Raw genomic sequence first — 26558 nt, forward strand, 5'->3', positions numbered from 1 at the left:
TTACTTTCCTTTTAGGGTGCCTTAGCTGGTTTACTAATGGGCCTAGGACAGCTGAATTGTCTCGAGGTCACACTAAAAACACTCAGTTATAGGCATGGGTACGTACACTATTTACAAAGAAGCTTTTAAAATGGTGTCTCTTATTCTTGTTTTGTCCCATCAGACTCTTAGGTGTTGACAAGGTATTGGCGTATGCATGCAATGAATGGCTCAATGACATAAAGAAGAACCAAGTGCCAAGTGTGCTAGGTGGTGTTGGACCCATGCACTCGTTTGTTCAGCTTTGTGAGTTCACCATCGTCTTTCCATCTCATTCTTTAATTCTCTATCTCTATATCATTATCATTCTTTGATCATTGTATGCTTCGGGACAAGTTAAGTCTTATAGGTCACCAAGTAATCTAAAGACAGCTATGATTGGCTTAGGTGGGCACATGATCCCTCTGAGTCATAAAGTATTGTGCCTGCATGCTTCAAACTATTGCTTGTACACTGGTCATGTTGTGAAAACACTTGTTGAAGACTACGGACTTAGGGCATATTTACATGCCTCTAAAGGGAACATGTATTTGCATTAACAAAACATGTGAGTTGCTCTCCTCGTCTGCCAGGTGTCTGCCACCTTCTCATGTGTCCCTCTCTCAATGTATGGACTACATTATCCGCTTGCGGAGATATTCCTGTTACTCTAGCTCTTACGTTGTGTGGTAGCATAGTTTTTTTTTATTTCTGCAGAGCTTCCTGTTGGCAGGGCTCTCTTACTGAATCTAAGAAGACAAAAACAGAAGGATGTCAAAAACATTTGTAGGACATGTACAGCTGTAGGACATGTGTGTCTGAAGACAAGCGAACGCTTTGCACTACACCATGTCTGTAGCAGACAATATTTCAATGGCAAATGGGAGCACCCTTTGGCAAATGTACAGAAACTTTTCTGTAAATGTAAAGAGCAGAAACTCTTTGTAGTGTATGAATTTATGACTCAAACGTTGCCGTAATAGCACTGGACAGCTGTTTCGGTCTTATTGGGCCATCATCAGCAGTGTGCAGGTAGGCACCATTTGAGTGGGTGGCGTCAGAAGATCACATAGAATGCGATATCCTCCTGTCAGGGCGAGAGGCTCACCACTGAGCCCTGTGCAAAGCCGGTGAGGTACATAGGAAAACAAAGAAGCTGCTTGTATGGCCGCTCCTAATCATGACCTACTTAAATGACCTAAACTGAACATGTCACAATATTATATACGCAGCTCGTATGGGTGGTCCCATCTGCATAATCTGCACGGGCGCTGCATATCAGCTATTGCGATCACCATCATGACTGGAGAGCTGAAATTTGTATTTTCAATGGCAGAAGCAGGCACACCGCTGCAGCAGACGACAGCAACGATACAGCTCTCATTCTTCCATCAAAGCACATAGAATAATGACGATTATCCAGTTATAACAACATGTGGCATGCACTGCTTGTACAGAAATCCTAATGTAGGCTTGAGTACAAGGTATCAAAGCAGCCGAACAAGCAATAAATGGACCGATGACCCGCGCCGCTGCTAGCATCGAAATTGCGATGCTGATGAGGGGCGCAAGTGACATGGTCTCTATAATCTGCAAGGTCATGCTCCTAATAGACTGGACAGTGAATGAGGCTTTCAGTGATCCCGGTCGCCATTTCTTTGCTTCTTTCATACTTGTTTCATCGATACTGACACTGCTATTTGAGGTCAACAGCACTACTGCCAACTCAAAAACCAGTACGTATTTTGTCCAATCAGTCAACGGCGTGAAGGACCTCTTGTGGCTGCCCGTGGAACAATACAGGAAGGACGGGAGAATTGTGCGTGGACTACAGAGGGGTGCGAGTTCTTTCACGACTTCAACTGCCATGGCGTGCCTTGAGCTAACAAACAAACTGGTGCAAACGATACAAGTACGTTGAATGCAGCGTAATCATAATCGATGTTGTAATAGTTCACTCTTTACTGCATGGTGTGCAACGGTCACGAGCTTGAAAGCAACGTCTTCTCCACAGGGGGCAGCAGAGTTGGCGTACGACATGCTTTCACCAGGACCAAGCCTCAAGGCGGAAGCTCACAACCAGAATTATAGGGTCTACCCTAACACCCAACCTGTTGACATCAGGGAAGGCGTCACGAATGCATACCACGTCGTTACCGAGGTACATGGAGCAGTAAACGCCCCGTCAGAGCATAGAATATCAGATCTTTGCATTACATTGTGTTTGTACATGACATAGAAAAAAAAATCTGACAAAATCAATACTATATTTCAGGCAGCGCATTAGAATGCTAGAAGTGTACTCAAAGGCACATCAGATGACATGAACTGTAAACATGGACACTGTTTTCTTCTTTGTTACATTTTAGCTGTCAGTAATGCACAAGACTTTTTTTGAAGACGGTGTTTGGGTCGTCTGTACCACCAATACGGATCAAGACCCGAATTTCATTAGGGATTCTTAGCATGGTTCAAACGAACGCTGCCAGGTATTGCCAAAAAAAAAAAAAAAAGGAGAGGACCGGACAGGATGTCAGCAGTGCTGTTATTCCGACCTTTTGTTTATGCGAGTCACTTCACATGCATCTGCACAGTTTCGTTTCACTGGAGGAGCATGTTCTGTGGTGATGCCCAGACTTGTGCAAACTCTTCACCTACTTCCATTTCACTCGTTTTCCCCCTTTCCATCCTTCCCTTACATAGGGCTTGGGCGCTACCGCCCGCACTCTGGTGCATGCCGCGTCTCAAGAGCACCGCCAGAAAGGCATGAGCGGCGCGGTGGGAGGGGTCCTGCGTCAGCTACCCCCGACAATGGTCCGCCCCATCATCTTGGCCACCGAGGCCACCTCTAACGTTCTGGGAGGCGTCCGAAACCAGCTCGTTCCGGACGCTCGGCGCGAGGCGGTCGAGAAGTGGCGACAGGGTGGCACCCAGCAGTCTCCCTTAGCTGCAGGTTAGGACTTGCTCCATTGTACCCTTCCTTTTTCTTGATGAAGTCCAAGCTATGTGCAAAATATGTGAAAAATGAGAAGCATTGTAGCTTCTAGTGTCTGCACTTTTTTCCATGAAATGCCTTTTACCCCATTCGTTAGTGTTCCCCATTGCTTGGTTCCCTACTTGTGACCTGCTTTGTCACTGCTTCTGCTTCTTTTGTTCTATTCTCTTTTTGCACTCCACTTATCCCTTACTTTCTGGCCCTATTTTTGTTTGTGCATCTGTTATGGTGGATAAATGCAAATAAAACACGGACGGAATGTTACTTAACCAACACACTTTGCATCTTCTCGCAACTATCTTTTATACTGTAGCTTGCTTTCTGTGGAGTGCTTGTATGCTCATAAAAGACCGTGTCGCGTGACATATTTCCCGCGTGGAACATTTGAGTCGTATGCAAGTAAGATGGTGTATATTTGAATAAGGTAACATTTCCCCCTGAGTTTGAGGGAAGACACAAGACAGAACACAGTCCTGTCCTGTGTACTTCTTGTTTTGTCTTCCTCAAGCTCAAGGAAATGTTATATTGTTCATATTTCCTACTTTCCTCTTTGTCTTTACTAATGTACACGCATATTTTGCCTATATTGCATCACTGCATGTTCTGCAGCTATGCATTCTATGTATGTATTATGTGGTATGTATATATGTATGTATTGTCCATGCTATAAAGTGTCTCTCTTGGCTAGTTCCATCTCAGATTGAACAAGCTGGTATGTCTCGAGTGAACGGGAAAAAAATTTATGTTGAAGGTTTGTTAGGAGAAATAAATGCTTTCGAAATTTTCGCAGTTCGAGGAATAGGAGAGGAGGAAGAAAGCTGCCTCCCTGAAGACTATGTCGTCGCACGTGTGTTTGAGCATCCCCTGCAAGGCTATTTCTTGTTGCATTGTAGTGTTTTCTTGCTCTGGCTTTAGACCACCCAGGGCACAAGAGGCTCCTGCATTGGCAGTGCTCTGTCGGTTTTTGTTTATCTGGAAAAGCTGATCAAGGTGACTTAAAGCACCAAGAAGCACCATATTCAGTGCAACTTTCCAGATGATGTACACAACGAATAAGATTGAGCTTGATGCCATTTAATTTCTCATTCATGGGGCTGTCGAATGGTATACAGTCGCAGTCTGATTTTTTGGACTCTCCAAAAAAATGAATTTCGCTTCAGGAGTCAACTTTATTAAGTACTAGTAGGCTGGAAAAAGTTGCTGAAGCTTTCCTAATGGGCAGTCTCCATCTCTGCCTGACAACATCGGCTTCGACTTTTATCTGCATCTACATTCTAGAGCTTCTACTACCTGAAGCAATATTGTATACTGGCGAAAGTGCCAACAGTCGCCTTCATTAGTTACGAATTTGACGGATACGCTGGGAGATGGTAAGTCGTCTATATCCCGAACACGTGGAGGGAACATATCAGGACAACTTCTGGCACCATTAGGAGTCACCATTCCGCAAGTCGGCTTCGCCTAATGCCTGCATGGTTTAGGTGAAGCTCGTTTTACTTCGGGGGAGGGCAGCACGTGTTCAGCTTTGCCTGGCTATGATGAAAGATAGAAATCACAGTCTTAGGCACTTTGAGGCTTTGTATGTATTTGTCCTTTCTATGTGTTCCAGCCTCAGAACATCAATTTCTCATGTTCTCAAGTCACTGGCTATTTTCTTGCCTCAGTTTTTATATTTGGTTTCCTCGACCTTTGCATTGCGTCATGCGTACGTTCTGAGCTGGCGACAGCTGGGGACGCTCGCGGGCTAGGCAAACCGTGTCCGAAATATCGAGCAACGGAGCTGTACGACATCCGAAATTTTGGACGTTGTATTGCATTTACTTAATGAAGCTCGTCGCAGTTCCGTGAACGTATCCGAATAATAGAGTATGTCCGAAAAATCGGTCGGTATAATTTGTTGCCCTGCTCTGTCAGGAACGTAAGCAATACCTTTTTGAGTAGCACCATACCTCTGAACAATGATGAATTTCGGTAGCCTTTGTCTGAAAAAAAACCAGCAAAACTTGCCTTGAAAACTTGATAGTAGATAGTCCCAAATTAATTTTTTTTTTAATTAATAAAAGAAAACCACAGTGCACCTACCCATAAAGTCCACATTTTTATATTACTTCTGTCTGTAGTCTAAGCGTCTGTCTACAATATATCAAATTTTTCTAGGCAAGTTTTTGGTGGGGTTTTCTGCAGTGCTGTACGTAACGCGTTACAGGGAACGCGTTACTGTTTTTGGTAACTAAGTAACGACTTAGTTACTTTCTAAAAAAATATAACTAGGAACGTACTTAGTTACAAAAATTGGTAACGTGTTACTGCAAGTTACTCGTTCCTTTTTTCTTTTCCTTTTTGCTCACTCTCACCAACTACGACCGCCAGTTATGATTTTTGCCGCGCACATGGTGGTATACCACGAGGCTCAAGCATGCGGAAAAATCCCCAGCGAAGAGAAAAGGATACCAGGGAGCAACGCCTTTCTCATTACTCTATAGTGTCCACAGTGTTTCAGCACGCTCAGTGTGTTCCTTCTTTCAAGAATTCACTGTGCTCAGGGCGTTTAGTGCTTTGTCTCTCTGTCCCCTACTTGGGAACTCGTGTGAAGGCCTCCTTGTGAATGAACTCAGTTTTTTCCCTGAAAATCCCTCTTACGGATCACCGCCTTCAACCCTGTTCTCCGTATGGTGTACATTTAGCCTTGGGCTTATTTGATGCAAGCGCGAGTCGACAGTGTACATGAGACAATACAACATACAAGACAACATATGTAGGCGATATAGATAGGCGATGCTTTCGTATTTCTGCTGTCTGGTAGGCAAATGTAACGTATAGAAGTAACTCGTTGCTTCCAAGTAACGAGAACGCGTTCCTTTTACTTGTGAGTAACGGGTAACGTATTAAGTTACTATTTTTTCGAAGGAACGAGTAACGTATTTAGTTCCTTTTTTTGGGTAACGTGTACAGCTCTGGTTTTCTGGATAAAGGCTTCTGAAATTCGTCATTTTTCGGAGGTATGGTACTACTCAAAAGAAGTATCGCTTGCATTCCTGATAGAGTAGAGCAACAAACTATGTATTGTTCGACGGCCACATGAATGACAAATTAAATGGCATCAAACTCAATCTTATCTATTGTGTACATTGCCCGCAAAATCGCAGTAAATATGGTGCTTTTTGGCACTTTGAGTTAACTTTGATAGTTTTTTCCAGACAAACAAAAATTGACACAGCACTGCCAATGCAGGAGCCTGTTGCGCCCTAGGTGGTCTGAAGCCAGAGTAAGATATCACTATAATGCGACAAGAAATAGCCTTGCAGGGGCACTCAAACCTGCGTGCGATGACATTGTCTTCTGAGAGGCAGTTTTTTCCTCCCCTCCTATATCCTGAACCGCGTAGTGCAGAGAATTTTAAAGGCGTCTATTTCTCCTAACTCACCAATGGCTTCAGCATACGGGATGTCCCAGAAAACGTGTCATTGAATTATAATTAAAAAACTACGCCACCTAGAATCATGCGGTCAACGGCACTTGTTCTTATTAGGCTTTTGCCACCTCCTGATGTGAATGTCATGTATCGTAAGTTTAATTATGTAAATATTTGCGAACTTAACTCGGAAATTTGCAAAAAATTGTCACTTTTTTACCCCACCAATATGAAGAGCGTGCCGAATTCACTCAAATTAATGATAATTGACAGTGATGTTCTTGAGCTATCCCATCGGAAAAAATAGCCGAACATCATGCTTTTCGCAGCAGCGGACCATAACGTGCTATGACTCTTTGAGCGCAATCGCTCTCAGTCAAACAAAAGGAAGTTCCAAAGCCAGCCCACAGAGTGATAGTAAAAAAAGTAACGGTTCCTAAAATTGGGAGAGGGAAAGTGTTATCCCAGCGAAAGTCGGACGCGATAAGCCGTGTCTGTGTTATCTGTTTCTGCGATGCCGGGGTGGGCTGGGTTTCCAACCTCCTTTCGTCGGACTGACAAAGATGGCGCTGAAAAATTCATCGCGCGCTATCCTGGGGGAGCTCCGTAGAGCATGATGTTAGGATATTTTTTCTGATGGGATAGCTCCTGAATATCCCTGTCAATTAACATTAATTTGAGTAAATAGACATGCTCTTCACATTGGTTGGGTAAAAAAGTGCCCTTTACTTGACAAATTTCCGACTTAAGCTCGCAAAAATTTACATAATTAAACTTACGTTACATGACATTCACATCAGGAGGTGGCAAAAACCTAGTAAGAACAAATGCCATTGACCGCATGACTCTAGGTGGTGTAGCTTTTTTATTATAATCCAATGACACGTTTTCTGGGACACCCTGTATATTTCTTTCCTGTTGATTCGAGACATTGAATGCACTGGCTTGTTTGATTTGAAGTGGAACTAGCCTGTTGTCATGTGAGGTAACGTTACTTCTGGCGTTGTCACATGATCTGGTATGCTCACTAAATTGTTTCATAAGAATTCCAACCTTTCTTCTTTTTTTCAGCATCACGGTGAACAAATTGACCCTGATGTACAGACAACTACTTTGAAGGGCATGTAGATAACAGATCGTCTGCTGATGGGTATTCTCCACTTATCAAAATGTCTTTTCCGCATTAGTAATGCTATTAAATTTAAATGGCTCCTGCCCCAGTCTACAGCACATTACCAGCAAACAAATGGCACGGTGGGAAAGAAAAAAAGTCCAGTTTCTTATCGCTTCACGTTTTGTACACAGTAGAATGCAAGGCTTCTCACTTCCTCAAGAACTTCCAGGAGGCAAGGTGGTCGTCGATGTTGTGTTTTGAGAATGTGGTGTGACTAGCAAACAAAATACGTAGGGCTGCTTTGACGTATGGTTCTTCACGCGGTTGCTCTGTGACAGTGGTACTTCGTCAGCATTTTGATCAGCCACAAACATTGCACAATACTACATGCACAGTGCCCATGCATGCCATTGTCCTCAGTGAGCACATGATGAAAATTCCTGGATATATTTCTGCAGGTAAACCCTAGCAAAAAAAAAAAAAGAACTGTATTTGCTCGCATAAACAGTGCACCTTTTTAAAATAAAAAGGTGCCACGGAGGGTTGTGCTAATAACACAAGAAAACCCTGTGCTCATTCTGCGTCATGGCGGCCAACATCGTGTGGTAGTGCCAGCGATGATGCTGAAGTCGTGGTGCGTGACATACCAACATTTGAGAGCCGAAGTTGTGGGGTGCATGAATTACATAAGCATGTTAGTAATGCTAGTAAATACAATAATCGCAAATATTCTACACTGCAGATTATTGCAGGGCAATCACTTCGAACAACATTTCTAAGCTCTCGAAACGCAGAGCTTTCCGAGAGATACGAGGGTTATCCAGAAAGTGTGTTGCAGTTTATTTAGAAATGTTTTATTTGCACTGGATTCCGCATATCTTGAATTACTCTAGGACAGAACCTGATGAAGAGGCAGTGAGTGCTTGTGGCGGGAATCAACCCCCATATGTATCTGATTGTCAGTTAAGTCAGGTTACGATGCGCCGACATCACACTCTCACTAATGTTGCTTGAGCGTTGGCGAGACTGAAGTGTTGTGTGCGTCCTAATTGCTGATTCAGCCTCTACAGTTGACATTACTATCTTTAAGCTACGTTTCTACACAGTGTCCACCATTATTGAGACATTTGTCATGATAAGGAATCCGCTGTTGCACCCCTGCGTCGCGGAATGATGCCGCCTGTTATGAAACTAAAGTATGGCGGTCTACTTCACCTTTATATCTTTTTCGTAGGCATGTGCGAACATAATACCGAAGGGAATAATTCTATATTAGATTAAACTTGTGAGTCGAATATGGAATTCTTCAAGGCATTTATATATATATATATATATATTATCCTTCACAGATTTTGTAATAAAAGAGCTCAAGAAGGCAGCATAGTTGTTGCTTTTGCAGTTTAGTTGTACGGCCAGGCGGACATCCTCTCGAAGAGAGTATGTAACTACAAGACAAATAATTATCCAAAATTCATTCATTAACTATTTAATTCAGAAATTCCAGGCATATTTTATTAAATATCAGGGATATTTCAACGCACATGCGCGTTTCAGGAGTCTTAAAAAATTGAATGGATTTCCACAAGGATTTCCCTCCCATTCTGCTATCTCGCTTTTGTCCAAAATTACCTAATTAAGGAGTTAATCAGTTAATTTAGGTGACACATTATCTTCGAGAGGACTCCGTACTGGCCGTACAACTCAACTGCAAAAACGACACCTCTGCTGCTATTATAGCTTTCTAATAACAAATCTGTAAAGGAAAAGAAATTTAAAAAACTCTGTATATATTCGAACTTCAAATCGAATGGTTTTCTTTCAAACCGAATATGTTGGAGTAGTTCTGAAGCTGCGCACGTAAGTCAAAGTGAGAGCTACTTCATATTCTGATTCGTCTGAATATATTGTGTATACATGCCGTACAGATGTTTATGTCTGTACATGTGCCTCGTGTGTATCCGGTTCAGCTTTATAACCACAGTCAAACTCCTTTACAACGAAACTCAGGGGACAGCAAAAAAAATTCGCAGTAAAGGTATTTTCGTTAAAAAGGATGTCCATTATTGGACCTATAGGCTCCAGCGGGACCGCAAAAAAAATTTGCTGTAGTGGTATTTTCGTTAAAAAGGTGTTCGCTATAAAGGAGTTTGACTGTATTCGCTTCGGTTCTATAACAGCTTGTTTCGTGTTGGCTTTGGCTCTGCATCTATTCGCTTCTGTTTTAAAATAATTATTTGCTCGTGCCTACTCGTTCATGTTCTGTGTCATCTTTGAGAAAACACCTGCTGAGACCAAAATGTTCTTGTCATCTGTTCTCACAAAACATGTTTGTCTGACAGCACGCAGCACATATGAGATGCGGCGGGCTGCTTTATTGCCTTAAACATTTTAAGTACGAAGAAAGATGCATCAACGCCGCCCTTTTGTCTCAAAATGGTGCCTGTGACTCCCCAGTGGACAAACGAGCTCACACACAGAGTGCTCTAGACTGCAGTCTGGCAGGGCCACTATTTGCAAATGGAACTTACTTTCTGGATGTGCCTCGTACAGTCAAAGTTGGAACTTGTACAGTGAAAGGCGAATGCTGTTCCTTGAGGTGTGTTAACTTACATATTGTGCTAATATATTGCGATTGCACAAATTGTCGTTCCACGTGCAGCAAAGCAAGTCTCGGACCCTGACGCGAGCTATCGAGCACAGTTCTATAACCCGTGTAGGTGTCGGCAAAAACTTTTGCGTTGTGATGCAACGGAGGATTGCATTTATGTCACTCTTACTCTGCTCAATTTCGGGACACTGGGCCACCCCAGCTAATGTTTCACATATGTGAGGTGCTTGCACATTGTTGATATCATGCTACTATACCGGTGCAATGTAGTGCGTCGAGCTTTTTAAACTCTCTACCATGATTTTAACAGAGCTTATGACAGTAGAAATGTATCTTATGTCTGTAGAAAAGTGTGTGTGTGCTGCAGCTCATCCACGTCATAACAGAGCTTTTGTTTGAAAAAGTGCGACATAAAGGCAATTTTTTTTTGTGCAATAAAAATGCAAAAGTTTGCCTAGATGCCTTTGCTGAGTAATTACTTGATGGACAGGGGAATGTGTGAAAGACAGTGTTTATTCTTTCTAATCATACCCCATTCCCCACTGACATGGAACATAATTTTTAAAAATCGTGTGAAAGCCTTACAGGCCCCACTGTCCGCAGTACACCTCAGAGCTGCGGCACGTTGCCAACGTGCAGACCATTTATTCAAAGTCACATTGCTCTAAAAAACATAAAACACAGTGATGCGCAGGTCTTTGAAGCAAAAAACAAGATTGAATCGAGAAAACATTTCACACCGAAACGTGTCTTTGATTAGTCCTTACATCATATGTACCTTCCATTTGCGCATTTTTGGCCTTTGCCCACATAATGCAAAGAAATGACGCACAAAGATAACGGCAGTCTGTGGCATATATAGTCTGCACCCAGCGACGTGCAGGTGTAGTTGTAACAGTGCATTGGAGGATAAGCTGTACAAGGATGGGAAAACTGGGTGATGGTGTGGCAGATCATCGTTCCTTCGATGCCATGTGTCTCATTAATAAGTTGGTTAATTTCTCTATCCTCTTCAAATCCTGTGTGTGCTCTGTCAGATACTGTAGGCACTGCAAGAAATGTGGGACAGAAGAGAATGTAATTTGTTTTTGCCTGCCTCTTAACTTCGGTAGACACTTACTACTTGATCGTCCGTAACTTTTACTTGCAGCTTGCCGTCGCAATGCCTGTACTTCATGATGCACCGGACCTGGAACATGAAATATGGTTACTACGTTAGCGATGTAGGGCATTTGAAACAAACTAATTTATCACGCCTTCAGGAAACGATTCGCGTTGATAATGTCTTTCTCGTATTGCATTCAGGTTCTTTGACGGTAATGTAACAGGTATCTGCAATTTGTGACGATAATTGACACGGTGCAGATACTTGCGTGTCCGTGCAGACTCTGACCTACCTTCATGGGATCTGCTAGGTATAGTCGTTCTGCAGCTTTTGCAAACTCTTCCCACGATGTTAGATAAGTCATGATTGGAAAGTTGTATAAAAAAAGAACTAAGCGAACACACACAAAATCGTCCACCGCATGCCCTGTCACACTTTACCGTGACGTTGTCGAAGGACACGTAGCGCCCTCTGTGAGATGAAGCAGAAAAAATTGCTTGAACGAAAATGGTAATGCCTAACGATTTAATTACTAGCTACTTTTCCTTATAACTGTAACGAAATAAAAGATAAAACTGTAATGCTCCGAGATATCAGTGAAAGTTAGCAGACACACAGACAGACATCCCAGCGTGCTTGGTTGTTGTTATCATGGCGACAGTGAACTCGTGAAAGCTACTAGCGGGAGGAAACACCTCAACCCATTAATTTTGTAGAGAAGCTCGCAGCCCAGGGCTTCAGTGGATTACAAAAGGTTAAATGACTGTGCATCAACTGTTCAGCGAGTCAGCCACGCGCAGTAAGCGGAAAGATGAAGTGAGTGAATAACTGGCTTTACTTTTGCCATTTTGATCACTTTCAATCAACTCGGCAGGCAGTTGCGAGACCTGCAGCTCGGTCGCGAGCCGCATTATCGTTACAACTACCTTAGAGAACCTTGGAGACATTTTCGCTTTGCGGGAATTGAGAGCAAATTTCCAGTAAAATGTCGTAGATTTGGTTGCCAATTCGTCTGGCACAGAAAGCATGCTTTCAGAAAATTCCCTCGTTGACAGATGCTATTGTTGTGCGAGATTTCGTAGCATTGACCTCGCATCATCAGGGACAGCAATGCGCGCGAACAAGTTGCACGTCTTGTCGTGGGGTTCAAACAATCTCTGCAACTCGTACACTCGGGCTGTAAATATTGTGTGTTTTGCCGCAGGGTTTGCTTTTCATGCGCCGGTGTCTGCGGTCATAAAACATGCAGACGACCGAACCACGTTATAAGGCTCGATTGTTCCGCCTAAGGTGTGTTGTTGTTCTATGTGCGTTGCCATATCATTACCTTACGACTGTTTATTCTGTGCCCTCTGTGTCAAGTGTCCATAAAGATAACGGCCGATAAAAGCTCGAACGTGCGAATGGTTCTACGATCTTCTCAAGGTGAGAAGGGTGGTCACTCAGCAAAATGACTCTATGAATCCTAGGGCTCCCGATCGAAGTGGAGCACACGTTTGCTGCTAGTTAATTAACGCTACTAATAAATACCCATCGGAAGTCCGACCGAGGAGTAGTGAATATGTTCGCCCATGAGTCAAAGTGACCGGTCGGTTATATCACGCTGACTGGATGCGGGGAGAGTGAATTTACTGCCTTGTATGTTTTCCCCCCTTCTCTTGAGTCATGGAAAATGCGATGACCCATCCTGTCGCTCCGCTCTTCTTGGCAAAACCATCTTTTCATTCCTGGTCCTGTTAAAAAATCCATCGCTCTCCGCGGTACTTTTGGGACTGTTTGAAGTCATTTTTGCCCGAAACAAGTCTGTATTCCTCCCTGGTTTCTGATTTCGGCCTTACGGTGGGAAAGCCATTTTTTCGACTGTGTCTTCAAACGTACGATTTCCACGATCCGAAACAAATAATGACACTCGAGTGTCTCGATTAAATATCCGGACTGGTCTCGAAGGAGTGCAGTTCCATCCTTTCAGGTTCGCTAATATAACGGTATATACAAGGCGTTCCAAGATCAACTTTTCAACTGATTTGTACCTCCTGCAATATTTCTGAAACTCGGTAGGAAGACTTTTTCCTCTACTTTCGTATGCGTTTGAGGATCCTTGGGTGGTTTCACCTTGTCACCACCCTAAGACCGAGTCTGCTTTGTAGCTACATCTGATTTCATGGGCAACACCATTCTGGGATTCCAGCAAAAGGGCGCAATTACTTTTAACTCACCACAGTTTCCGTAGCAGACGACACAACTGTCGTCTGCTTCGTCGCATCCGTCTGCTGAAAATCATCCAGGCGTGAAGAAGCAGCTCTGAAGTTTATCGCTGAATGTCGGTACTTTATGTTAGTGTAAATGCTTTGCCTCTATTTCAGCACGGATGTATGTCCCGTATTTTCTGTTCGTGTATACAAAGACGAGCATTACACGAAATAAACGAACGTATTTTCTCGCAAGCCAACAGTTGCAGTTGCTTACAACAGTTCTTACAGTTCAGCAGTATTAACACGACTATAACATATGAGAGAACTGGAACAACATACAGGGGACAAACACATACAAGCCTTTTCATCGTTTCTTTCATCTTTCGACGACTATGACGTTCCATCCGAGTGACAGTCCGCTCTTTAATTATGACAACGATAAGATAAGCGCGGGCCTCGAGCCTTGTGTTGCTTCATTTCCGCAGATCTCGTGAGCCATGCGACAAATGGTCTGTGGAGGTTTCAGGTTCCCCTTGAACCGCGTGAGATATGCGCACAGATATCGACGTTTACATAAGGTTTCAACGGAGTTTACTTTGTCCATCGGTTGGAGCTGGTGAGCCCGCTGCCGGAGCTATGCCACACAAGTGTCTGCCGCTGAATTACTTTTGACTGTGTGTCTCCGTGATAAACAGCCTTGTGATTTCGAAGTGCCCACGGAAAATCGAACTGTTAATTTATTCGGTCCAATACAATATAACCACACACTTCATTCGTCATATTCGAGAAGTTGGAACCCTGAGATTTCTCTGCAACAAGATCCCGGCGGGGAGAGGTCTTTTTTCTTTTTTTTTTTCTTTTTATGTCGTTGCGTAATGTTTAGCGCTCCATCGCCGTGATTAGATAACACGATCTCTTCTTTCTTTCTGGGGCAATGTTGTGTGAAGGAAGAGAAGCGACACCTGAGGAACAAAGGTCATCGGATACTTCGCTCGCTGGTCGACAAAGCGGTGCTGTGTTTACTGTCACGAATCCTTCTCCTGTTTTCTCGCATCGAAAGCTCAGGTATCTCCGAAAGAATGCCAAGAGCACCCTCAGGACATGACATTTTCATCCGACGTTGTAACCATCTGCTGGTTTGTTGACACACGATGCTGAGCATGTAATGCCACCTTTTTCTGTGTAACTTCATTGTTTTACGTCTTCTTTCGCCTGCTGTTTTTTTTTTTTTTTTCGTTCGATGCGAGACACGCGCTCTGTTCGGCATGCGTGAGGTGACTAGGTCCGTTTTCATGATAGTTTTCTGCGAATTTGTGTTCAATCGTTCTTTGAAGCCCTCGGTGTGACGTCACACGTCGGAGTTACAGTCGCAAGACGTCACGAGGCACGGCAGGCTTTTCCTTTTCATCTACGCGTTCTGTCAACTTGAAAGAAGAACATTTTGAACCAGGGACTTTCCCAGAATACCCCGAATGATCTTCCAACCCCCCTCCCCCAAATACCAGCAAAAAAAAAAAAGCCAGAATACATCCAAAATAGGCAAAAAATGTGCCCCCCCAAAAAAAGCAGTCGATGGGGGTGTCACCCATTCCATGCACCCCCACCCCGATGTGAAAATTCTGAGAAAATCCTTGTTTTGAACAATCGAAGCATCGACATGCTAAGGTTTATATCTGTTCAGCATCTTTCATTGCTCCTGCGCACAACAGCTAGCAATCGTGTATTCACCAGATCCGTTCGGAGGGGGCAGCCGCCCCGGGCGCCTTCCCCAGATGGGGCGCCGCACTTAACTGATCAATCAGCAATCGCTTCCCAGTGCGTGGCGAAATCAGTGGATGGATCCTGACAGAGCAAAGATTTTAGTTCAATAGTAGATTAAGTACCTTTGCGTAGGACAGAGAAGTGAATTGGAGGGGAGTTGCATACTTGACGTTAGCATCATATCAGTGATCTATCCAGACCCCCCCCCCCCCCCCAACACCTCCATACGTTTGGCGACACCCCCAACTTTTTAACCTGTGCACCCGTTACAAAAGGGAGGGGGTGCTTGATATTTCAGCTTTAGACACACGCGGGGGGGGGGGGGGGGGGGATTTATATTTATTGAATGGAAAGGTCTGACACATGCCTGCTATGATACGTTGAGCTGTTATGACCTAAGTGTAATAATGACCCCTCCCCCACGCATGCTTCGGAGTCTGAATAAACCTTTCTTTCTTAATAATAAATAATAATAATAATAATAATTAATAAACCTTTCTAAATCTTTCATCGTTGATTTCTTAGGCAATTGAGGCTTTGTTTGTATCTGTCCCTTCTATGTTGTTCCAGCCTCAGAACATCAGTTTCTCTCTTGCGCCAGCATCATATCCGTGAGTTTCTTCTTTCTTTTCCTTTTTTTTTTTGGGGGGGGGGGGGGGTGTAGACGAATGGACAGAAGACCGAACGTTACAAGAGCAAGTCTTCCGTTGTACTGTTCGTTCCTGTGTTCTGCCCATTCCCGAAACTCGGAAATACGTTGCGAACATCAATACTATTTTGTAACGAGTGATTGATAATTACGTTGTTCCGCAAACCGTAAGGTTAACACACCCACCGACTTTTTCCCCCCGCGCAGTCCGTTACATGGGCATCGAAGTAGGCTTCGTGTTTACGCCAATTAAGCACACTGGCCATACGTCACCGTCTTATACAACCGAGATGGGAGGAGTGCAAAGAAATATAGTTATGCAAACATCCGCTGAGCGTGAGGTTTTTGCGGTACAGGGGGGAGTAAGCCTGGATCGAGGAAAATACGTATAGGCCTTTTGAGACGTTCCGTTATGGATGTGGGCCACAACACGTTCGGAAGGTGCCGTCTCCTCAAGAGTGGACAGGGCTTGTCCAAATATGTCTCCTGTCCGTCGCTCCCTCTCTTGCTTGACAGGTAACGGGGCTTTGTCATTTTTTTGGCTACGAGTAAGATACGTCTCTGTGATATAGAACGATAGCATAATGGATTAACGACTTAATTCGCAAGTGTTTGTTAAGAAGCAAAGAGAAGAGTAAAGTACCTTGTGTGAGAACAACGAAAGATAGATCTATTTTATGTAACACCTGCTGTTGCGAGGGCCAATATCAGTGACTTGTCCACAACCACGAGGGGGAGAGGGGTTTTATGTAACACCTGCTGTTGCGAGGGCCAATATCAGTGACTTGTCCACAACCACGAGGGGGAGAGGGGTTGTAAAACGTTGGGGGAAGGGCGTGTCAATATTAAAATTACGTGAACGTTGTATCAGCTGTATATATCATTACCGGTATTTGTCTAGAGCTGAAATAACAAAGCCACTCCCACCCCACCTCCGAGGGGGTACACAGAAAAGGAAGGGAGGTGGTGTAGTGGGCGAGGGGTGCATTGGCGTAGCCAGAGGGGGTTTGAGGGGTTCAACCCCCCCCCCCCAAAATCGTACCTTTGGTATTGCATTTGTGAGAAGGAAACGAGGGTGAAATCCTCCTCCCCCATGTAAAATTCCCACAGAACCCCTCCCCATATATTTTTCTGCCTTGCCCTACCCCCTAATGAGACCCCCGCCCCACCCCCTGGGTGGGGGTGGGGCGGGGGTCTGGTTAAATCGTTGACCATGCAATGTTTCACCCTGCATCGTGTCAACACGGAGCACTCAGACTTTCATAGGACAAGCATTACTGGCGCATTATCTTTGTGTGAACATGTCATTGTTGATTTACTGAGAGCACGAGGTGTACATGTAGTGTTTTGTCTTAGTATTGTATTCATTGTTCTTTCGGACCTTGTGCGCCTTCCTGTCGCATGAGGTGTGGTAGCCCGTCGTGGTTATTTAATTTTTCTGGCCTTTTTTTTTTTTTTTTTTTTCAAGTATCGACTAGTAGATTTAATGTACGCCGTCATACAGTGCATCTACAAATCTAACTCTTGCACCTGACGACAATACAACGAGTAGTTTTTCCCACTTGATGACAATACATTCTTCAATTTTCCAGTGAGCAATTGCCCCCAGTTACGCACTCGTCGTACCTGAGGGATTTCTTTTTTCTTTTTTTTTTTCCTGACTGTATGTGTACTTAGAAAAAAAATAGAGGGAACCAAGCTGCGTGTCACGAAGGTTATCTAAGCTGCTTACCGTAATCCGAGCCGTACCGTAATCCACCTAGATATGGAAGGTGGCTTTCGGCTGTCACGTGACCACGAACGCTCAACGTCGTGTCCTCACGTACACTGCTAACCGTGGGGAATATATCCTGCGACAGGGCCACAAGATATTCCGTAGCAGACGACAGGAAAGACGCTGACGGTATCGTCTGCTAAGTGTCGTCTGCGAAGTGTGCAGTACCAACGCCACCTAGATGCAGAAGGCCTTGCTTATTGCCTCCTCTCCCTCTTTCGCTAGGTGGACATATAAAGTCAGACTTCGTCTCCAACAGCGATTCGCCGTTCTGCGTATTCAAGAACCCGCAAATGATTGTAGCTATAACTTGGAACCTGTAGACCCGAATATTTAGACAAAAAGTGTAACACGCTTTCCAGGAAATCAGTCTCGAGAAAAATATGGGACCGTTTTGCGCGTTATTTTAAAGATTTCCCATTTAGTACGCGGGGACGTTCAGTCGTAACTCGCAAACGACGGTGGCTCGTCTCCATGGTTACGACCGCTGGAAGAACGTTTGTGATTGGCTACCGCCTTTGAAAATGGGCCCCCGATTGGCTGACTCTTAGTTGTTACGTCACGTCGACGAGGAAGCGGGACTTCGCTGTCTAGGTGGGGTTGGTATAGCTTGATGCTAGTAATGGGAGACATTGAAAGGACACAAACTACGAGGAATGAAGGATTCCAAAGCAGTTTGAGCGAGTGACTAGCTTTCGTGCAGAGTCGGCTTTTCTTCACCCGGTGAAGTGCAGACGCTGCACGATATTGCCTATGACGCATCAAAATTGTTCTGAGATGCTGCATATTCTTTGTACTTTGTGTCCTTTCCGTCGTAGCACGGATTAACGCGTTCAATCCGTTTTATTTGGAAACGCGAGAAGGGGTACATATGCATATTCGAAGCAAAAAAAAAAAAAAAAGAGCGTCAAACTCAAGGTCAACTTGCTATCCGATTGAGGAGGAAAAGGAGGGGGCGGAAAAAGCAGCGAAAGAAACACACTGGTGGTTATCAACTGAAAAGCGAAAATATCTTCGTCAAAGTGCCTCATTTTACACAGTGTACTTCTCCTTTTTTTTATTTTTCGCATTTGTTGAAGGAGTGTTCTTGAATAGACGCATATAAGTACGTTTTGGTTCCCACGTGACAGTCGTTGATTGTGTTGTTTGTCTCTGGATGTGAACGATATGGTAGCGGTAAAAATCCTGCAGGCTCGCTCTTCGACTGGGGCGAACGACCTTCCTTCTCCTCCTCCTCCTCCTGCTGTTCCGCCTACTTTCTCTTCGTTGAATGGCACTTCGCTTTGCGTCTAACGTGCCTTTGCCAGAAGTGGTCCGGAACGTTCAACTCTTTTTTGACGTTTGCCTTTTGACAGCTCGTTGGTCTACATCTTTCTGTCTCCTGCCACGGAATCAAAGGATCAACTGTCAATAATTTAGAGCGCGCTTTACCACCATCAGCGTTTCTCGCTGACTGTGATAACGTTACCTAGTCAGACGTATCTTGGGGGTAGTTCCTTTCACCTTCGTTCAGATAACTCATGTCCAACCGAATTTCTGTCCGTGATCCTACTCTTGCGCGACCTCTGCATGATATCTTCTATATGTGGTTTGTACTTTCGAAAGGTGTCCCATCTCCCACGGTCATCCTGCAGGGGGTTCTGCGGACAAATCGTACGTAAAAACAATGACTGCCGCTGCCGGACTTACACAGAGACTCCGGAAACGTGTCCCTGGTTCTAGAGACACCAGAGGGACGGACGCGAGATATGGGCAAGGTGTCAAAGTGCTGGTTACTGAAAGAAAAAAGAAAGCCGACAAATTTTACGCGTGCACGTGGTGGACCTTTATAACACAATTGGAGCCGTACAAATCTTTTTTTTTTTTTTTCAAGGCTAAAGAGGAGTGTTTTTTTTTTTTTAAATATAAATAAACACCACCTCTTTTTTATTCCGCAGACTCAACTAAAAGGTGCTTGCAAAACTTCTATCGAAACAGTGTTTCAAAATGGAATGCACTCTTGCTGAAATGGTGTTGTTTGCAGAATATGCCCTTTGAAATAGTGCTTTTTGTATATAGGACGCAACATTTGGTAAGGGTGGTTTACCAAACAATGATGATGATGATGCGAAACCTACACCATGAAGGTGTGCGCCTATTGGACAAGACATTTACACCCGAAAGGTGTAAAAAAATCACTGTGTACATGTATTGCATGCACAGGAACGAAAGGGGAAGCGAAGGGGTCCTCCGAAATCAATGAACCCGTGAGGATCCACATCCGCGAAGCTCAAGCTGTGCGCAGTCTCCGAGTGCTCCCATCTCCTCATCCAAGTCTTCTCGGGCCGACTCCCAAGATTTGGGTGCGGCTCGGCGCCGTGATATTGCGTGACAGCGCGTGACGGACGTTTTCACGCGAGTTGACCAGAAGTCCCGCTTGTCCCGCGCCCTGTGTCGACGCGACGTCTTCGAAAATGAGGCGACGGTTTTGGTGATAACGCGCGTCTGTGGAAGATGATAGTGGCAGGGCGTGGTCGATGACGTCATACACGAGGTGAGGTGAAGGTGCACAGGTGTGATGTTGAAGCTTGAAAGGTAACGTCTCCAGGGTATAGCGGAAGGTTGTCCTTGTCCCGAATGACCAAGTCGAACCTTCTGCGATACGCACGGCTTCGTGAGGAAGACGTCTTACAAGATCGCAGGTTGAAGTCTTAGATGACATCAGCAGCAGTTCGCTGCGTCGACGTAGATGTTGTTTATGCAGAGAAACATCAGATACGAGAGAGTGAGCTATATACTTTGCAAGCCGTTGAGTGCCAGAAGGAAGACCACGTGTTTCAACATGGCAGCTTTGCGGACATGTCTTTCCAGAAGGGAAGGCTTGTCTTAAAGTTGGTGCCTTTGACGTCTCCCGAACAGCCATGTAGCTACCTTGAGCACATTGAACAGGAGAGACACGAAGGAAAATTAGCCTTTTGTTTTTAGATACCAGTCGTTGGATGAAGTCATTGTGGTGTCGTACAGTTCAACGAACTTGCAAGTGCTGCAGGATCAAGGTATACCGTAGTTATTAGCGTTGTTGGCACGAAAAGACTGGAGTCTTCTGCAGCTACTAAAGTACTGTTGACTTCCTGTTACGCGTTCACAACAACCATTCCAGACATCTCCAAAAAGCAGCCCAGCTGCTCTTTGACAACAAACGTCCCTGTCGAAGAAATAATCGATATTTCCGTTGCAATCGTTACCCCGTTCAGGAGGAATTCAAGAACGTTGTTGAACATAAATGTTTGAAACTTTCTACAATTTATTGCGCGGTTAAGGCGTTGGTTTGTATATACGAACTGCGAGTGACTCTTGCGCCGACCATGTTCTGCTGTCTAACGGTGCTCAGTGGGACGGGATCGCTACCACGGAGGCACAGCGCCCCTGAAGGGTAAGGACGTTAATACGTGAAGGGCGTTTTCATAGCCCCTGTTTGAGTTGCGCGAGCACGTCGAAGGTGGGTTCATGGCACGGACGGAGACAGTGATTGAGCATTGGCTGGATGCCGTTGTAGGTGGCGGAAGTGAAGGAAATCCACCCGGAAACGACTGGTGGTTTCCGGTGTTCCTGTGTTGCGGTATAGCAGACGACAGGATGTGGTGTATACACGAGAAGTGATAAGAATTTGCGCGTGGAAGCGACATGCCTGTGTAGGAAGGGTGGATATATATGCCCGGTGATAACGGACTGCGGTTGAGATGTTTTACCGATGTTTTTTAATCTTGTTGTCGCGTATATTACTTAGGCAACCGTCCCGCTTTTCCTATGCCCTCAACTCATACGCAGGACAATTCGTAGCGAGACATTTGGTATGAGAGACTTGTCTTGCACTCTACAAGAGAAAAAGGAGTAATTTTGCTCCTTTTGAGGACCAAATGCAATGCCACAAAAAAATACTCCCTTTTGGGAGTAAATGGATGTCACAGAATGGAGACTGCATTTCACGCTCTGCTCTAAGCATCCGAAGTACATAATTCGTGTGCATGAGTGAAAATACTTTGAATCAAACCGTCAACCGCGATATATCGAGTGATATAAAATCTTGCGACATACATAGGGCACAATTTGCGAAGAAAGAATCTCTAACTGTGTCTTACTGTAACTGTGTCTTCTCGTGAGTAGAAAATTGCTAAGTGGCCGAGTTATACAGCCCTGTGCCAACAAATTGTCCAAGAGCACATATTTACGTAGACTGTTGCATTCCGAAGACCATTTGCGAAGTTCAGTAACACTTTGCAGTCTTGGGGAGTAAACGTCGCGGTTAGGGGACGAAAATGGGGAGTAATTGCAGTCTAGGGGACAAGATACTGCAATTACTCCCCATTTCACTCCTTTTTTCTTAGAGTGTGGTATGACCTAGGTGGTCACCAGCATTGTGATAAACGGCACGAAAAATGACAAGGAGTTTTAGGAAACCGCAAGAGCCCTCAGATGCCGTATAACGCTGTCAGTCAATCAGATATCAGCAACGTGACATCGGCCACTCCAAAGGAATCCGGCAATTGGCTTATCATGTTTTCGGAAACGTTATCGTGAAACCTTTACGTTTTCCTAAAAAGTCTCTAATAGCGAGCTTTAGCGCATCGGACAAACTCTGCGAAAAGGATACGACAAAGGAAGTTTATAAAATCGAAGCTAAGCAATATGTGATGTCACCCGCTTCTAATGAAACAGAGTGATTGGCTTATCACGTTTTCCGGATCGTTGTCGTAAACTCCTTCCAATCTACTAAAACGCGCTATTATCGTTTATTGTCATTCGGATCTCGGAATGTCATTATTGTACGAAGCTCGTTCCTTGTTAATGACATGAAACGCCATCGTTCAGTAAAGTTTAATTCACGTGATGCAACTCTCTTAAGAATAAAACGTATTTACAGACTGCGGATGCATTTCATATTTCGAAATATGATAATATCACGTTGATTTTCATGCGGACCTGTCATTGCAATCATGTTGTATCGAAAGAATGACTGTCATACTCTCTCCACACGCGAAGTTCGGGCTTCAATATTCTACATTATCCGCATTATTTAAGAAATTTATGCGTATATATAATATATGTAATATAGGCGTGTATATAATATATAAAAATATTTACTTTCACTACTTCGGTTTCTGGTGCTTAGACGTCCTCCTCAAGGAGGCGGGCCAGGCGCGTGACAAGCAAACGAGAGCTTTCGAGCCTCCATATGGTCGTCACGCGATATCTCTCGGATTAAGCCGAAGCTCTTTGGCCTTACACAGCCACTTTGTAGGAGGCTTTTTAGGAGGATGTCTTACTCGGATTAGTGTCTGATGCAGAGTATGAACGAATAGATCTTAAGGGATCAGAGACAGATGGGGAGAGGGAAATGAGATAACACCGATATAGCATTTGCGGAGTGTGTGGTCAGTTAGTGTCTTATATAAAGGTTCTGAAAATAGAGCATTACTGCGTTCGTGCAGGGTTCGACACAAGAGTGCGATTGAAGTATATACCGCAGTGTCACAAACAGCAACGAGCTGATGTTCCTTCAGTGATAGTTTAATAGTCAACGGGGTACTTTCTTGGGTATATTGTCCGGCGAATTCAAAGCCCCCCAGAAGTTTTCGTGTTTTGTCCGTAGCAGAGAGTCGAACCGAAAATGTTGTCGTTTCGGTCCGGGTTCGACCATAAAGGTTCAAACCGGATAATTCTAAACGGTTCGGTTCACGAAGCGGTTCAATAATATGAAAAAGCGAGGAAGAAAAAAAAACACACTTCTACTGAAAGGTGTTTTGAAGCAGAATTTGATATCTTTGTTTAATGAAAAACTAATTAAATAATACTTCACCTCATCCTTGAACTCTGACGTCTTTATATGAACGGTCTTTCGCAGTAGCTTCTCTACACCTTTGCGTGTAAATGTCATGTCCGAATTGGGCCTTATTGGCACACGTGGTGTAAATTTCACACCATACAGAAAGGTGCTCTGTAAAACACCCTTCGAAATAGTGTATTCTACTAAAAGCACGGCTTCAAATAGCATATTCTTCAGAAAACACCATTTCAGGGGGTGTATTTCATTTGAGACATTGTTATTACACCTTTCAGTTGAGCCTGTTTGGAAATAATGGTGTTTATTTATAAAAGCGCCCCTTTTGCAGGCTGAAAGAGGTAAAAAATATTACTGCGTTGCGCTGAAGCAGCCTTTTAGCGTGAGACCTTTTAGGTTCTGCAAATTTATTGGCTTAGATTAGTTTAAATCGTTTCAGTCCTAGACATATTATGGCAAATCGCGATCCATTTCAGTTTAAAGTGCTCTGCACGCTCGCTTCGATAAATGGATAAAATGTCTGTGACCTCAACGCTGGCGTGGCTTCGTGCCCTCGCCTCTAATGACGCAGTATCTTCTACCGCGACCAATCAGTGACAACTTTATCTTTGACATCAGAGGCGTTGCAGATGGGTAGATATGCGAGATTCCAGGGCTTGTACGTGTCATTCGTCTAACTTATTCTTTTGTAAGACATCATAAACCGGGTATTCACATGAGAGATATTCCTACAGAATATCTGGTGGAAGAAGAAAGAAAAAAAAAACTGCTCACGGTGCGGAAGTTCCGTTACTGTGCACATGGCAGACGACACACCATCGGCCTTGTCGTCTGCTATGAAATATCGACATTCCGTAGCAGACGAGAAGGCTGATGGTTAGAAGAGCAAGAAAAGACGTGACGTTTTTTTCGCATCTTGCGCTGGAATATTCTGGGGAACGTTGCTGGTGTGAATACACGGAAAGTTACGCTATGTCTTCCTAGATGAATTTTTGAGGCCACATGACGTTTCGTGTAGTCCGCAGCAGTCGGACTGCAATGTTGACATCCCATTCGTTCTAGTCGACTAGCTTTCGCTAGGACTCGCTTCATGGAGGACTACGGGGTGTTCGTGAGCGTATATTGATTGGGTATGGAGGGTCACTGTGACTCATTGTGACGTCAGTGTAGGGGAACACGTGTGTGTCGTCTGCTTTGGAATATACCGTGTATGAGGGGGAGAAGTCGTTGGTATGCGCAGAAAACAACGTGGGTGTTCCCCTCCCCCTTGTTCAGGGTGACTTCGATGTGGAGAAATTAGTGACGTGGACTTTAATGAAATGGGGTCGGCTGGGGAAGAGGAAAGGAAAGGAGAACTCGGGGGGGGGGGGCTTCTGGGGGGGATAGAGGTTGGTGTAACTCGTTGAGGTTGGGCGAATTTGAGTTGTGACTTCCGAGCTATTATGGGGATGAGGGAAAGTGTATCGGAAGGTCGGGTGGCGTTTATACGTTTAATATATTTGTACTTTTGGAAAAAGTGTTTGTTTTTGCTTCATAAGTTTTTGTATTGTTTCGCTGGTAGTTGCAAATGTGACTGACCCGGTTCTTTTTTTCTTTTTTCTTTTTTTTTTTTTTTTTTTTGAGTACATCCAGAATTATTTCCTTGAGGCAGGATCGTAAAATCGGGGACTTGAAACAGGGAAAATCACCACCCGCCGAATTGTCTCTGTTCGTTTACAGCGCCCACTGTTTTTTCTTTTTTTCATATGCTAGTATATATTATATGGACATGACTGATAGTATCAGTGTTAGAATGACGCACACGTACCTCCTTTTGTAGCTGCTTCTGCTTTTTGTGTGGCACGAGCAATTACAACGTCGTTTGCATAGGGACAGCTTTGCGTTCTAGCTTAACATCAGTCCAGGTGACATACCTCCAGGTCCCCCCCCCCTTTTTTTTTTCTTCTTCTTCTTGGGCATGAATTCCTCCCTTGTTGTATGTTATATTGTCGCGCACGAAGGCTCGGTCACATGATCATTATTTCCCTTGACGAGGCTCTTCTGCCACTGTATCTTCGTGAAGCCCTTTCGCATTGCTACCGCCCGCTGTAATGACGTCGCGAACTTTTTGGACGCCTTGCCGAATATACTTTCTCACGCGGGAGAACAAACGAATAAAACAACGAAGAAAAAGAGCGGAAATGATGTGGAAGGCTAAAAGTAGGTACATTTTTTAAACGTGCGCTGCTCTAGTTTGAGCTTCGCAGTTAGCAGAAAACGTTCCACAACTGCATGGAGCAGATGGAAAATGGAAATCAATCCGATGCTGTCGTCTGCTTCGAACTTGACTTCCGTTCCCGGATATGATCCCCAATGGTAATGTCTCGAATATGATCTTTCGTGTCTCTGGTCGTAGCCATTTATGTAATGAGAGTAATATGGTCGATCTTTCCGCATTTTGCTGAGTTTCTCGTTTTTTAACCGAGTAATGGTAAGGCGGCAGCTGTTGAATGTTCCGGCAGTTTCACTGCGTGCAAGATCGTCTTTTTAGAGCCCGTGCTTTTTTTTTTTTTTTAAATTAAAACTCTCTCTTTCCTGTACTGCCCTCGCGCCTGTTGTTTGGTGAGACGTGGGAAATTGAACTCTTTTGCTTACTTTTTTACTTACTACTTTTACTTTACTAACTACTCTTTGGAGACAGGAAACAATATGAACCGCTACCCATGTAAGTTACGCATAGTGCACGCTTTTTTTTCTCTATCTCTCTCTCTTTCTCTCTCTTCAAATAATTTTGTTCTGCTCAGCGTACGAGCGATTGGCCAGCTCGAGAAGCGATAAAGCCTGTGGTGATCCATCACGCATGCGCATGGGATCTTGCGAAAGCTCGGTGCTGATGTGTGTCCTTGTTTACCGAAACGTCCTGCCAACCCAGCCGTCTTGTGATCTCGGACAACAAGGTATATCGAGCCAATATCATGAAGGTTTACCTGGAACATAGCCAATCTTTTGTGAGCCAGAGGGGACGCAACGGAAAATTAGCGACTTCCGATTTCCATATCTTGAAAGGAATTGTACCTTTTCATTTCCTGGAATAATGCTAATCAAGCACAGTATTTTCTTTTAGTAGCTCCTG

General features: G+C 44.2%; 3 protein-coding genes across 15 annotated transcripts in view; 2 read left to right on the forward strand and 1 right to left on the reverse strand.

Moving 5' to 3' along the window:
- Positions 1–10606, forward strand: part of LOC135397030 (autophagy-related protein 2 homolog A-like) — a 36436-nt gene extending 25830 nt beyond the window's left edge. For 6 of the 7 annotated variants that reach the window (XM_064628334.1, XM_064628337.1, XM_064628335.1 and 3 more), the window contains 6 exons: positions 16–98; positions 164–285; positions 1776–1930; positions 2033–2179; positions 2722–2971; positions 7497–10606. In XM_064628334.1, the coding sequence (XP_064484404.1) occupies positions 16–98; positions 164–285; positions 1776–1930; positions 2033–2179; positions 2722–2971; positions 7497–7507 (768 nt within the window). In that variant the 3' untranslated portion in view covers positions 7508–10606. The remainder of the gene's footprint in view (positions 1–15; positions 99–163; positions 286–1775; positions 1931–2032; positions 2180–2721; positions 2972–7496) is intronic. The other variant, XM_064628340.1, reaches the window with a different exon arrangement.
- A 36-nt stretch (positions 10607–10642) lies between these two features.
- Positions 10643–11725, reverse strand: LOC135397033 (signal recognition particle 9 kDa protein-like). The gene is made up of 3 exons (XM_064628350.1): positions 11545–11725; positions 11268–11336; positions 10643–11196 (listed from the first exon to the last, which is right to left on the reverse strand). Exons 1-3 carry the CDS (start codon positions 11614–11616, stop codon positions 11101–11103), a joined length of 237 nt encoding a protein of 78 aa, XP_064484420.1. The 5' UTR covers positions 11617–11725; the 3' UTR covers positions 10643–11100.
- Positions 11726–11901: 176 nt separating this feature from the next.
- The window catches only part of LOC135397031 (vasodilator-stimulated phosphoprotein-like), a 34217-nt gene continuing 19560 nt past the window's right edge, over positions 11902–26558 (forward strand). For 2 of the 7 annotated variants that reach the window (XM_064628342.1, XM_064628343.1), the window contains exon 1: positions 16227–16370. In XM_064628342.1, the coding sequence (XP_064484412.1) occupies positions 16267–16370 (104 nt within the window). In that variant the 5' untranslated portion in view covers positions 16227–16266. Of the gene's footprint in view, positions 12069–16226; positions 16371–20952; positions 21041–25693; positions 25802–26558 lie in introns of those variants that run through there. The other 5 variants (XM_064628347.1, XM_064628349.1, XM_064628348.1 and 2 more) reach the window with 5 other exon arrangements.

This window comes from Ornithodoros turicata, chromosome 6 (genome assembly GCF_037126465.1).
Source record: "Ornithodoros turicata isolate Travis chromosome 6, ASM3712646v1, whole genome shotgun sequence".
NCBI lineage: Eukaryota > Metazoa > Arthropoda > Arachnida > Ixodida > Argasidae > Ornithodoros > Ornithodoros turicata.

Excerpts from the sequence above, each read along its gene's own strand:
- LOC135397033 (XM_064628350.1), bottom strand. The coding sequence starts at position 11,616 with ATGACTTATCTAACATCGTGGGAAGAGTTTGCAAAAGCTGCAGAACGA. Across the intron at positions 11,337-11,544 it reads ACCTAGCAGATCCCATGAAG|GTCCGGTGCATCATGAAGTA; the intron begins GTAGGTCAGAGT and ends TTCATGTTCCAG. Across the intron at positions 11,197-11,267 it reads AAGTTACGGACGATCAAGTA|TGCCTACAGTATCTGACAGA; the intron begins GTAAGTGTCTAC and ends CATTTCTTGCAG.